The 13,183-nt window shown below is 68.4% G+C and overlaps 2 protein-coding genes across 2 annotated transcripts; one reads left to right on the top strand and one right to left on the bottom strand.

Moving 5' to 3' along the window:
* Window positions 1–730: 730 nt before the first annotated feature.
* On the bottom strand, window positions 731–2,568 carry LOC114807589. The gene is made up of 3 exons (XM_029053737.2): window positions 2,185–2,568; window positions 1,699–1,836; window positions 731–1,225 (listed from the first exon to the last, which is right to left on the bottom strand). Exons 1-3 carry the CDS (start codon window positions 2,456–2,458, stop codon window positions 798–800), a joined length of 840 nt encoding a protein of 279 aa, XP_028909570.1. The 5' UTR covers window positions 2,459–2,568; the 3' UTR covers window positions 731–797.
* A 1,342-nt stretch (window positions 2,569–3,910) lies between these two features.
* On the top strand, window positions 3,911–12,813 carry LOC100089332 (zinc finger protein 250-like). Its single transcript, XM_039910625.1, is given in 7 exon segments — window positions 3,911–4,110; window positions 4,205–4,301; window positions 6,856–7,170; window positions 7,172–7,306; window positions 7,863–8,019; window positions 10,295–10,387; window positions 11,459–12,813. Coding segments are annotated over 7 exon segments (2,082 nt in total). The 3' UTR covers window positions 12,544–12,813.
* Window positions 12,814–13,183: the final 370 nt, after the last annotated feature.

The following is a 13,183-nucleotide window of genomic DNA, read 5'->3' as shown; positions in this document are numbered from 1 at the left end:
TTTCGAAGGCCCGTCGGACGTCACGGGTGCCGTATCCTTTCCCGCCACTCAGTGGACCGCCCTGCACGAAGTGCTATTTATTGAGCGCTTACTGGGCGCAGGGCTTGGGAGGGCGATGATGATGATAATGCTGGTGTTTAACGAATACCAACGCTATTATTTAAGCGCTTACCACGTGCCCGGCACTGTACTGAGCGCTGGGGGTAGTTACAGGGTAATCGGGTTGCCCCCCGGTGGGGCTCAGTCTTCATCCCCATTTTACAGATGAGGTCACCGAGGCCCAGGGAAGCGAGCGGCTCGTAGGAGGTCACGCGGCAGGCAGGCGGCGGAGCCGGGATCAGAACCCACATCCTTTGCAACCTACCTTCCCTCTCTCCCTTCTCCTTCCCTCTTTTCCCCTTCCCTCCTTGTTCCCCTGTCCTTTCTCCCTCCTCCCTTCCCTTCATTTTCTCCCTTTTCCTCCTTCCCTCTCCCCCTTCTCCCCTCATTCCCTCCCTTCTCCCCCATCCCCTCTTCTTCCCTCTTTTCCCCTCATCCCCTTCTCCTCCCTCCATCCCTCTCCCCCTCTCCCCGTCCCCTCTTCTCCTTCCCTCTCTCCCCCCTCCCTTCTCCGCGGCCCCCTCCGCCCTTCCTCGCCGCCTCCCTCCTTTCCCCGCCGCCCCTCGGCTTTCCCCTTCCCCCCGGGGCGGGCCCCCCCCCCCCCCCCCCCCCAGTCCCGCTCTGACGAGCGGCGGCGGGGCCCGGTCCAAGACGGGAGACCCGAGGAAGAGGAGGTGCCGCGTCCAACGCGACCCGTTTTAGGTGGCCTCTGCAGCTCGACTCCGCAGGGCGCCGTGCCGGACCCCCCCCCCATCCCGGGGTGCAGGGGGCGCTTCGGTGCCCCCTCGGCGGGCGGGGTGCTGTCGTCTGCCGGGACACCCCCGAGGGTGCGGGGGGCCCGGCCAGAGGTCCCGATTATCGCCACCGAGGAAGCCCACCCCCTCCCTCCGTGCCCCCCGCCGCACCCGTGGCCACCCAGAGCCCGCGAGGGGTCCGAAGCCAGAAATCCGAGAGGCGTCCGTCCAGCCTCGGTTTACCGGGGCCGGGGGAGGACGGGGGCTACAGGACGTTCTTCCCAGGGCCGCCCGCCCGCCCGCCCTCCTCGTCCGGCCTCCCCGAGGGGCCGGGTTGGCGGCGGCGAGAAGACCCCGCCAGAAGGGCAGGTGGTTGAGCAGGCAGATGAAACCTGAGAGAAAAGGGCAGGGGTGCTCACCGTCACAATCACCTCCCCCGCTCCCTGACACGCCCCCGGGCGTCTATGTTTCTCTTAAATAATGGGATTTACTAAGCGCTTATCATGGGCCCGGTGCCGGATCAAGCGCCGGGGCGGACGCGAGGTCGTCGGGTCGGACGGAGTCCCCGATCCCCGTCTCACGGGCGGGGCGACCCAGGCCCAGGGCGGTGGAACCACCCGCCCGAGGTCGCCGGGCGGACGGACGGCAGAGCTGGGAGCGCGACCTCGGTCCCAACGGTCGCCGCCGTCCTCCTTCGACGCCCGGCACGGGCCGAGCACCGTTCTAAGCGCTGGGGCGGACGGACGGACGGACGGGCGGACGGGGGCGGGGGTCGGCGGCTCGGACGCCGTCCCGGTCCCGCGCGGGGCCCCAACCGAGGCCCCGAGGAGCGAGGCGACTGGCGGGGTCCCCTCGGGTCACTCACCGGTCAGCAGGAAGAGGAACAGGGCGCCGCCGAGGGCCGAGTAAGGCCAGAGGAAGATGAGCCTGGGAGCCCGGGGCCTCCGCGACAACTCCTTCATCTGCAGGCCGTGCATCAGCCCCGCCAGGACCACGCACGCCCCTGCCGCCGCCGCCGCCGGGAGACAAGAGCCGCCCCGTCCGTCCGGCCGCCCCGGCGTCCCCCTCCCGCCCCGGGGCCCGGCCCCCGCCCCCGGGGGGGCCTACCCGTGCCGAAGCTCAGCCCCGGCGGCGTGAGGTGCCGGGGCCCGCGGCGGCGGAAGAAGCGCGAGGCGAAGCCACCAGCACGAAGGTCAGCGTGAAGGCCAGGGCCACGGACCCCACCGCGAAGGCCCGGGCCAGGAGGACGTATGCTGGCCGGAGAGACGCCCGGAGGTCACGGGGGGGGGGGGGGCGCGGGGGGGGCGGCGCGGGGCGTCCGAGGGGGCGGCGGGGCCGGCCGGAGGCTCACCGGACGGGACCGGGGGCGTCCGGCACCGGAAGCAGCCGCCCCACGGGCCGCTGAAGAGGACGTCCCCGGAGTCCGGGGGCTCCAGGCGCACCCAGTAGGGGAAGACGGCCACCAGCAGCAGCAGGACGAAGCCCAGGAAGGTGATGGACGGCACGGCCGCCCAGAGCGGGCCCTCCTCCTCCTCCTCCTCCTCCTCCGAGAAGCCCATCCCCGGCGTCCACGTCGCCGCTGCGTCCCGACATCGGGGCCGGCCGGCGTCAGCGTCGCCGCCCATCCCGCCGGCTCCCCCTTCTAGACCGCGAGCCCGTCGCCGGGCGGGGATGGCCTCCACCTGTTGCCCGCCGGCACCTCCCGAGCGGTCCGGCGCTCCGCGCGCGGTGAGCGCCGCGTCCGCACGACCCGACGGGTCCCCGTCGGACGGACGGACGGACGGAGCGCTCACCGCGCGCGGAGCGCCGTCCTCGGCGCTCGGGAGGGTAGAAGGGGAGGCCGGGCCCGCCCCCCGCCGCCCCGGGCCTCGCGTCCGTCGCCACCGCCCCCCCGGCCCGCTCCCGCCCGGCCGAGCTCCGGCCCCGTCCGGGAGCGGGAGCTGGGCCGGTCGGGGGGGCGTCCTCCCCACTCACCCTTGGGTCTGGCCTCCCGGTCCGGGGGGAGGCTGGGCCTCCGGCGACCTCGCCCCGTCGGCCCGGCCCGCCGCTGACGTCACAAGGAAACCCCGGCGCTCCCTCCTGCGCAGAACGTGGGCCGGGTCGTCGTTCTCTCGTCTCTCTCCTCTCCGCTCCGAACCGACTCCAGATATTTAGTAGCCGTGGCTCGGGGGTCCTGGGTTCGAATCCCCGCTCTGCCGCTCGTCAGCTGTGTGACCACGGTCACTTCACCTGGCAGCCGGGTGACTGTGGGCGAGTCACTTCACTTCTCCGGGCCTCAGTGACCTCATCTGCAAAATGGGGATCGAGACCGTGAGCCCCCACGTGGGAACGACCTGATTCCCTTGTGTCTCCCCCAGCGCACCTAGTAAGCGCTTAACAGATACCAACGTTCTTATTATTATTCTTCCCAGACCTGGGCAAGGGACAGACCGGATAGAGCGGGGACCTGGGAGGGGGAACGGCCCGGGTTCGAATCCCGGGCTCGGCCACTGAGAAGCAGCGTGGCTCAGTGGAGAGAGCCCGGGCTTGGGAGTCAGAGGTCATGGGTTCGAATCCCAGCTGTGTGACGTTGGGCGCATCACTTGAGTTCTCCGGGCCTCGGTTCCCTCATCTGGAAAATGGAGATGAAGACTGTGAGCCTCGCGGGGGACAGCCCGATGACCCCGTATCTCCCCCAGCGCTTAGAACAGTGCTCCGCTCATAGTAAGCGCCTAACGAACACCAACGTCCTCATCACTTGCCTGCTGTGTGACCTTGGGCGAGTCAGTCTCCTTCCCCGGGCCTAAGTGACCCCATTCCCCAAGTGGGGATGGAGCCTGGGAGCCCCGCGGGGGGCGGGGGACGGGGGACGGTCACCTGATGACCTTGGATGCCCGGGGCGCTCAGAACAGTACATAGCAGCTCCCAGCTGTGCACATAGTAGGCGCTTAGCATCGTCATTATAAGTGAGAGTGAATGATTGTCACCACCACAACAACAGGGGTGGTCTCTCTCTCCCTCTCTGTTGCCCAATCGTCCATTCCAAGCGCTCAGCCCAGTGCTCCAGCACGTAGTGGGCCCTCAAACAATAGCCCGGAATGAATTCCAAGGCCTTTCCCAGAAGCCTCCGCGGGCCCCGGCTGCCCCCGCCCTTCCCAGAAGCCCCCGCGGCGGGCGCCCCGCGGGTCACGCGCCCCCTGCCGGCCGGAGGCGGGGCCGGCGACCACCGAGACGCGCGGCCTCCGGGAGGCCTAGAGGGGACCCGGAAGTGCCCCCTCCCCGCGGGGCCCCGCTTCCGGTCATTGTGGCGGGCGGCGCCTCGCGGGGAGGGGGGGTGGGGCGGCGGCTGCAAGGGATTCTGGGAGGGGCCCGGGGGGGAGCGGGGGCGGCCCGGCGGCTCAGTGGTTAGAGCCCCGGCCCGCGAGGCCCGGGGGCCTGGGTTCTAATCCCGCCTCCCACGCTCGAAGCCTCGTCGACGTCATCACCAGGGTATTTCTTAAGCCTTTACTCGGGGCCAGGCTCTGCTCTAAGCGCCGGGGTGATAAGATTTAATAATATTAATAATATTAATGTTGGTATTCAAGGGCTTCCGAGGTGCCAAGCACTGTGCTGAGCGCCGGGGTGATAAGATTTAATAATATTAATAATATTAATGTTGGTATTCTTCAAGGGCTTCCTAGGTGCCAAGCACTGTGCTGAGCGCCGGGGTGATAAGGCTAATGTCGCTACTTGTTGAGCGCTCCCTATGAGCCAAGCACTGCTCTAAGCGCTGGGTGATAATATTAATTGTATTAATAATATTAATAATATTGATGTTGGTATTCAAGGGCTTCCTAGGTGCCAAGCACTGCTCTAAGCGCTGGGGTGATAAGATTAATAATATTAATAATACTAATGTTGGTATTCAAGGGCTTCCTAGGTGCCAAGTACTGTGCTGAGCGCTGGGGTGATAAGGCTAATGTCGCTACTTGTTAAGCGCTCCCTATGAGCCAAGCACTGCTGTAAGCGCTGGGGTGATAAGATTAATAATATTAATAATATTAATGATATTGATGTTGGTATTCAAGGGCTTCCTAGGTGCCAAGCACTGTGCTAAGCGCTGGGGTAATAGTAATGTGGGTATCCGTTAAGCGCTTATTATGTGCCGAGCACTGCTCTAAGCGCCGGGGTGATAATACTAATGTGGGTATTGGTTAAGCGCTTCCTCCGTGCCAAGCACTGCGCTAAGCGCTGGGGTAATAACGTCGGTATTTAAGTGCTTCCTATGTGCCGAGCGCTGTTCTAAGCGCCGGGGTGATATGGACGATTGGACGCACCTTCATTCTGCGGATAGGGCGGCGGAGGCCCAGAGAAGTGAAGCGGCTGGCCCGAGGTCACCCAGCAGACGAGGGGCGGAGGCGGGATTAGAACCCGCGTCCTCCGGCTCCCGAGCTGTGCGACGTTGGGCGAGTCGCCTCGCTTTCATAATAATAATAATAATAATAATAATAATGTTGGTATCTGTTAAGCGCTTACTATGTGCCGAGCACTGTTCTAAGCGCTGGGGTAGACAGAGGGGAAGCAGGTCGTCCCACGTGGGGCTCACGGTCTTCATCCCCATTTTACAGATGAGGGAACTGAGGCCCAGAGAAGCGAAGTGACTCGCCCACGGTCACACGGCCGACAAGTGGCAGAGCTGGGATTCGAACTCGTGAGCCCTGACTCCCAAGCCCGGGCTCTTTCCACTGAGCCACGCTGCTGCTTTCATTCATTCGGTAGTATTTACTGAGCGCCTACTACGTGCGGGGCGCTGGACCGAGCGCTCGGAAGGGACGGACCGGGGACCTCGTCGGTAAGACGGGGACTTAGGGGACGACCCGCTCCGGCGTTTGGAACGGCGCTTGGCACGTAGCCCTTCCCGAGTCCCGTGGTGACGATGAGCAGAATAATCCTCTCCGCCTCAGTTCTGTCGTCTGTAAAATGGGGCCCCGCGGGACTCCGCCCTACCTCGTCCCCCCGCCTCCGCCCCAGCGCTCAGTCCGGTGCTCGGCGCAGGGTGAACCCGAAGAGAACGTAAATCTGGGAGTCGATTTTTATCCCGGCTCCGCCGCTCCCCCGCCCGCCGGTCGGACTGCCGGGGTTCAGCGAGCAGCGCTTCGCCGCGTGCGCAGCGCCGGGCCGGGGACCGTCGAGAGACGCACTTCCCGGCCCGCAGCCGGCTGACGGCCGGCCGGAGGGGGAGACGGACGTTAAGGGGCAGGAATAGATGACCGTCACGGACGGGGGTGGATGAAGAGAGGGAGCGGGAGGAGACGAAAGGAGGGCGCGGTCCCGGACGGCCTCCTGGAGGAGGAGGGGGTCCCTTCGATAAGGCTTTGAAAGCGGGGAGAGGGAGGGCGTGACCCCCCCCCCCCCCGCCCCCTCCTGCCCGTGGGCTCCCGTGACTCGGTGGCTCGGGAGTCAGAGGGCGTGGGTTCGAATCCCGGCTCTGCCGCTCGCCAGCCGCGCCACCGTGGGCGAGGCGCTCGGCTTCCCTGGGCCTCAGTGACCCCCCCCCCGGGTCAAATGGGGGTTGAGCCCGGGAGCCTCCCGCGGGACAACCTGATGACCCCCGGCGCTCCACCCGTAGTAAACGCCTAACCGACACCGACATTATTATTGTTAGCCGGCGCCGTTCTCGGGCCGTGAGGATGAGAGGCGGCGGGCCCTGGCGGTTAGAGCCCGGGCCTGGGCCTCACAACGTCTCGGGTTCTAATCCACCGACCTCCTAGGCCGTGAGCCCGCCGTCGGGCAGGGATGGTCTCTCCCTGTTGCACGCTAAGCGCTCGGTACAGCGCCGCGCGCGCGGGAGATACGACCGAGCGGCCGGATGAATCCCGGCTCCGTTCCTCGTGTGCCGTCGGGCGGGTGGCGGCACTCCGCCGCGCCTCGGTTCCCTCATCGCCAGAGACGGGGATGGAGACGGGGACGTGGGGTGGTTCGCTCCGATCCTCCCCGGCGCTCAGGACGGCGCCCGGCCCGTAGTGAGCGCTTCACTCACACCGCCGTTGTTTCTCGCCGGCAGTTCCCGCGGCCGGAGCCAGCGAGGTCCCGGAGCTCGGGCGATGGCCGGGGAGCCCAGGGGGGCCGGCCCGGAGTCGGAGGGGCTCGTGATCGTCAAAGGTGGGAGGACGAGGAGGAGGAAGATGGGATCTGCGGGGCAAGAGCCCGACGGCTGGGGCGGCGACCCCCGGCCGCCGAGCTCTCCGCCCGGCGCTTCCGCCAGTTCCGCTACCGGGAGGCGTCGGGGCCCCGCCAGGCCCTGGGCCGCCTGCGGGAGCTGTGCCGCCTCTGGCTGAGGCCCGACCGGCGCACCAAGGAGCAGATCCTCGAACTCCTGGCTCCTGGACCAGTTCCTCGCCATCCTGCCCGCCGACACCGGGGCCCGGGTGCGGATCCGCCGCCCCCGGAGCGGCGACCAGGCCGTGGAGATGGTGGAGGGGCTGCAGAGAGAGACGGACGGGCGAGGGCGGCTGGTGAGGCCGGGGTCGCTCCCTACCCCGACGATGATAATTATCGGGGCTGGGATTTAATCGGGGTGGGGTTCAATCAGGGAAGGCTTCCCGGGTGGAGTGGGGTTTTAGGAGGACGGGAGAGGCGGTCAGGACCGTTTGAATTGGAGTGCTTGCTGCGTGCAGAGCACTGTACCGAGCGCCTGGGAGAGTCCAGGATAACAACAGACGGACGCATCCCCCGCCCACGACGAGGGGGAGACGGATCTCGACGGGAATAAATAAATGACGGAGATGGACGGAAGCGCCGGGGGGCCGGGACGGGGGGACAGGCCAAGGGTGACACGGAAGGGAGAGGGAGAAGAGGAAATGAGGGCTCGGTCCGGGAAGACCCCGCGGAGGAGAGGTGCCTCCACCGAGGCCCCGAAGGTGGGAAGGGTCGTCGGCTCTGGGATTCGAAGAGGGAGGGGCCTCCGGGCCGGAGGCGGGCGACAGGTCGGAGAGGGGAGCGATTGCGGCGCCTCGGCCCCCACGGTCACCGGGGCCCCCTTTCCCCCGCCTCGACCTTCGTCCTCCCCAGGTCCCCGCGGGGTCCCGGGATCGGGAATTCACGGAGGAGGAGGAGGAGGAGGAGGAGGAGGAGGCGGCGGCCCCGGCCCCGGCCGGAGCGGAGGAGCCACCGACCTGCCGGCTCCGGGCCCGGCCCAAGCTCGAGCGCCTGGACCCACGGGAGACGGGTGAGCGGTCGGGAGGCCTGGGGAGGGAGGGACGGGAGGGAGGGTCCCGGGGGCGGGAGGGGACGGGGAGGAAGGCAGGGAGGGCCGGGTGGGTCCCCGCCTCGGCTGGGGCTGTAATAATAATAATAACGGTGCCATTTGTAAGCCCCTTACTGTGGCCGGATGGCTCTTCCAAGCCCTGGGGGCGGGTACCGGCTTATCAGGTTGGACCCAGTCCCTGAGCCAAATGGGGCTCCCAGGCCTCATCCCCATTTTACAGACGGGGGAACGGAGGCAGGGGGAGGCGAAGTGACTGGCCCGAGGTCCCGCAGCGGACGGGTGGCGGAGCCGGGATCAGAACCCGCGTCCTCTGACTCCGGCCCTAGCCACCAGGCCACGTTGCTTCCCACTGTATAGATGAGGAAGCTGAGTCCAGAGAGCCAGAAAGACTGCCTTCAGTCACATTCATTCACTCAGTTGTGTCTCTTGAAGCGCTTACTGCCGGGGCGGAAGCAACCGGACGTAGTCCTAGTACGCAACAGGCCGGGGCACCTCCGAGCGAGGAGCAGCTACAGGGAAGGCACTCGCTACGTCACGACGACTCTAGTACGCCGCATTTTTTAAATGGGATTGTTAAGCGCTTACTACGTGATGAGCACCGCAGCTAAGTGCCGGGGTATCTGTTGCCGATTTGCACCTGCCAAGCGCCTAGTACAGTGCTCTGCACACGGCGAGCGCTCAATAAATACTAGCGAATGAATGAATGGGTAGCTACGAGCTAAGTCAGGTTGGCCACAGTCCTTGTCCCACGTTCACTCGTTCAGTTGTGTTTACTGAGCTCTCCCTGTGTGCAGAGCTCTGCGCGGAGCCCTTGGGAGAAGACAATCTGACCATAAACCGACACCTGGGGCTCACGGTCGTCACCCCCTTTTTCCAAGCGAGAAGCAGCCTGCCTTAGTGGCAAGAGGCCGGGTTTGGGAGTCAGAGGCGGCGGGTTCCGATCCCGGCTCCGCCCCTTGTCCGCCGTGTGACTTTGGGCCGGTCACTTGACTTCTCTGGGCCTCGGTTCCCTCCTCTGGCAAAGGGGGATGAAGACCGGGAGCCCCACGGGGGACAACCCGATGACCCCGTATCCGCCCCCAGCGCTTAGAACGGTGCTCGGCCCATAGTGAGCGCTTAACAGACACCAACATTATTCTTATCCCTCATCAGTGGGCCTCACGTAGGACAACCTGATGACCCCGTATCTCTCCCAGCGCTTAGAACGGTGCTCTGCACAGAGTAAGCGCTTAACCGATGCCAACATGATGATCTCTCATCAGTGAGCCTCACGCAGGACAACCTGATGACCCTGTATCTCCCCCAGCGCTTAGGACGGTGCTGTGCACAGAGTAAGCGCCTAACGGATACCAACATTATTACGAATGAGTGGCCCAGCGTGGCCTGGGCTTAGCGCATGCGCGTGGAGCGGGCGGGGCCAGCCTGGCCTGTGGCGCATGCGCAACGCCGGGCGTTTGTCTCCCCCGCTTGGCCGAGGGCCTCGCGCATGCGCACGGGGTATCCCGGCGATTCGCCAGCGGGGCGTCCCGTGCGCATGCGCGACCCCGGAGAGCGGGGGGGGCGCCGACCGGAAGCGCCCCCTGAGGGCGGGGGCGTCTCCCCCGCTCCCCCAGCCGGATCATGTCGACCGGGGGGCGAGGCGGCCTCGCCCCACCCCGGCCCTCCTTGACGCCTCCGGGTTGGCAGGGTGGGTGGGGCCGGCCATGGCAGCCGCGGAGGCGTCTGGGAGGGGAGTCTGCGCAGGCGCAGTCCCGCGGAGCCCCCTCCCCCCCCCCGCCGCCGCCCAATAAGTAGCCTCAAGCCCCTTGAGGGCGGGGAGGGGGTGTATCACATCCCCCGACCCTCCCCCGCCGGGCCCCCCATCGGCCCTCTTTATTCAGCGCCCACCGCGTGCGGGGCCCTACGCCGAGCGCCGCGCACCCCAGGCCGGGGAAGGCGCGCGAACCCCCCTTTAATAATGTTGGTATTTGTTAAGCGCTTACTATGGGCCGAGCACCGTTCTAAGCGCTGGGGTAGACACAGGGGAATCAGGTTGTCCCACGTGGGGCTCACGGTCTTAATCCCCATTTTTACAGATGAGGTCACTGAGGCACCGAGAAGTGAAGTGACTTGCCCAAATTCACACAGCCGCCGAGTGGCCGAGCGGGGATTCGAACCCATGACCTGTGACTCCAAAGCCCGGGCTCTCTCCGCTGAGCCACGCTGCTTCTCTATCTTCTTCTTTTCCGTCCCCCAGGTCCGCCCGACCCCCAGGGCCCCGCGGGGGAGCCGAGAGGGGAGCCCGGGAGGCCGCACCGGGCGGCCGCCCCGCGAGGAGCGGGGCCCAGGTGAGTGGCCGGCGCCTCCGGCGTCGGTCGCCCGTGGGGCCGGAGCGCGGCCGTGAAGACGGTCGCCGCCTCGCCCGGGGCTCCGAGGCTGCGTCCCCGTCTTCCCGACGCGATGTCGGTGTCGGCCCGGCGCCGTTTCTAAGCCCCGGGGGACGGCCGGGTCATCGGGCGGTCCCGCGGGAGGCTTCCCGGTCCCCGTCCCCGTTTTCCGGATGAGGCCGCCCGGCCGACCAGCCGGCGGAGCCGGGATCCGAACCCACGACCTCGGACCCCCAGCCCGGGCGCCCGGGGTCCAGAGAGGCGGAGCGGCCCGTCCCCGGGGCCGCACGGCGGGCGTCCTCGGCACTCCCCTGTGCCTCGGTGACCTCCCCCGCGGAAGGGAGATGGAAAAAGACCCCGAGCCCCGCGGGGTCGGCCCGATTACTCCGCGCTCGCCCGCACGCTCGGCCCGTAGTAAGCGCCTAACGAAGGCCGTGACGGTCGGCGGGCGCCGTGCCGCGTGGCCCGTCTCCTCACGGGCCGGAGGGGCGGGGGGGGGCGGGGGGGGGCCCCGGGGGCCACGGGGCAGTGAGCCCCCGGGGGTTCGGTCCTCTCGCGTCGTAGGGGTTCGACGGCGGCGGAGGACGCGGCCGCGCGAGCCGGAGCGGGGAGCGCGGCACGGCGACCCCGGCAGCGGGACGTGACGCCGGACGCGTTCCGGGAAGGAGCCCTCCCCGGGTAAGGGCCCCTTCGCCTCGGGGAGGCGGCGCGACCGGGGGCGGGGGAAGAGCCGGGTTCCGATCCCCGCTCCGTCCCCGTTCATCGAGCGCGCGGCGGCGCGGCCGCGCGCGCCTGGGAGACGGCGGCGCGCCGAGGAAGGGACGCATCTCCCCGCCCCGCGGTCTGGAGGGGGGAGACGGACAGCGGGACCAACGAACGAACGAACGAAACGACGAGAGGGCCACCGGGAGAGGGGGAGCCCGTCGGGGCGACGCAGAAGGGGAAAGGGGGGCCGGGCGGGGAAGGCCTCTCGAGGCGGGGGCGCCGGGAGAGGACGAGGGTGAGGCGGGCCCGCTTTCCCCCTCCGCTTGCAGACGGGGAGCCCGAGGCGTCCGGCCGGGCGCCGCGGCCGGAGCGTCCCTACCCGTGCGCCCAGTGCGGCAAGGCCTTCGGCCAGAGCTCCACCCTGCTGCGCCACCAGCGCGTCCACACGGGCGAGAAGCCCTACCCGTGCGCCCAGTGCGGGCGGGCCTTCAGCCAGCGCTCCAAGCTGACCCAGCACCAGCGCGTCCACTCGGGCGAGAGGCCCTACGTCTGCCCGCAGTGCGGCACGGCCTTCGGCGAGAGCTCCAAGCTGACCGAGCACCAGCGGGTCCACTCGGGCGAGAGGCCCTTCGTCTGCCCCGTCTGCGGCGAGGCCTTCCGCCAGAACTCCAACCTGGCCCGCCACCGGCGGATCCACACGGGCGAGAGGCCCTTCCGCTGCCCGGCCTGCGACCGGGCCTTCGCCCACGCCACGTCGCTGGCGGCCCACCGGCTGGCCCACGCCCGCCGCAAGCCCTTCGGCTGCCCGGACTGCGGCAGGGCCTTCGCCCAGAGCTCCAAGCTCCTGGAGCACCAGCGGGTGCACACGGGCGAGAGGCCCTTCCGCTGCCCGGACTGCGGCAAGGCCTTCCCGCAGAGCTCCAAGCTGATGAAGCACCAGCGCATCCACACGGGCGAGAGGCCCTTCCGCTGCCCGGACTGCGGCGAGGCCTTCAACCAGCGCTCCAAGCTGACGCGCCACCGGCAGGTCCACACCGGCGAGCGGCCCTTCGCCTGCCCGGACTGCGGCAAGGCCTTCGGGCAGCACGCCGACCTGGTCCGCCACCGGCGCACCCACACCGGCGAGCGGCCCTACCGCTGCGACGACTGCGGCCGGGCCTTCGGCCAGATCTCCCACCTCATCGGGCACCGGCGCACCCACACCGGCGAGCGGCCCTACCCCTGCGGCCAGTGCGGCAAGGCCTTCGGCAAGAGCACGGTGCTGGCCAAGCACCAGCGGGTCCACAGCGGCGAGCGGCCCTACCCGTGCGGCCGCTGCGGCAAGGCCTTCCGCCAGAGCTCCCACCTGGCGCAGCACCAGCGCGGCCAGGGCTGCCGCGACCGCGGGCAGCCCGCGGCCCCCGGCGGCACCTAGCCGGGCACGGGGCCGCCCCGCCGCCCGACGGACGCCGTCGTCGGTGGAGTCCTCCTCTCCTCCCGTCCTCCGTCCGATCCCCCCTTGGCCGAGCACCGGACCGAGCGCCCGGGAGAGTCCCGAACCCTAGGCCGCGGCGTCGCCCCGAGACGTCGCGGGCGGGGAACCTGTCCGTGGAACGTGTCCGTGTCCGTGTCGTGTCGTCCTTTCCCCTAAGCCTGGCGGGGCCCTCGCGGCGAGCGCTCAATAAATACGACCGAACGGTTGGTAGCCGGCGGCGTCCGTCGGGCGCTCGTTAGGGGCCGGGCACCCGCCTCCCGGACCCCCCGCTCGCTGGATACCGGCGACGGGCGGGCGGGCGGGCGGGCGGGCCGCGCCGACCGACCGCTTAGGGGAGGGCCGTGGAAAATAAATCCGTAAGGGAGCGTGGAGATGGACCGGCGTGGCGGGCGCGACGGTCCCGTGAGGGCACCGGTACAGAGAGCGGCCGTGACGTTCGTCGACGCCGAGGACCTGGGTTTTAACCCCGCCGCGCCGCCTCCCCCACAGCCGGATGGCCTCGGCTAAGTCCCGTATCCTCTCCGGGCCTCAACCTCCCCGGCCGGGAAAGGGGAGTCGAACACGTCCTCTCCTTCCCGTC

Source organism: Ornithorhynchus anatinus, chromosome X3 (genome assembly GCF_004115215.2).
Source record: "Ornithorhynchus anatinus isolate Pmale09 chromosome X3, mOrnAna1.pri.v4, whole genome shotgun sequence".
In the NCBI taxonomy this organism is placed as follows: Eukaryota; Metazoa; Chordata; class Mammalia; order Monotremata; family Ornithorhynchidae; genus Ornithorhynchus; species Ornithorhynchus anatinus.
Note: the sequence above shows the minus strand (reverse complement) of the source record. Positions and strands in the feature narration are given on the sequence as shown.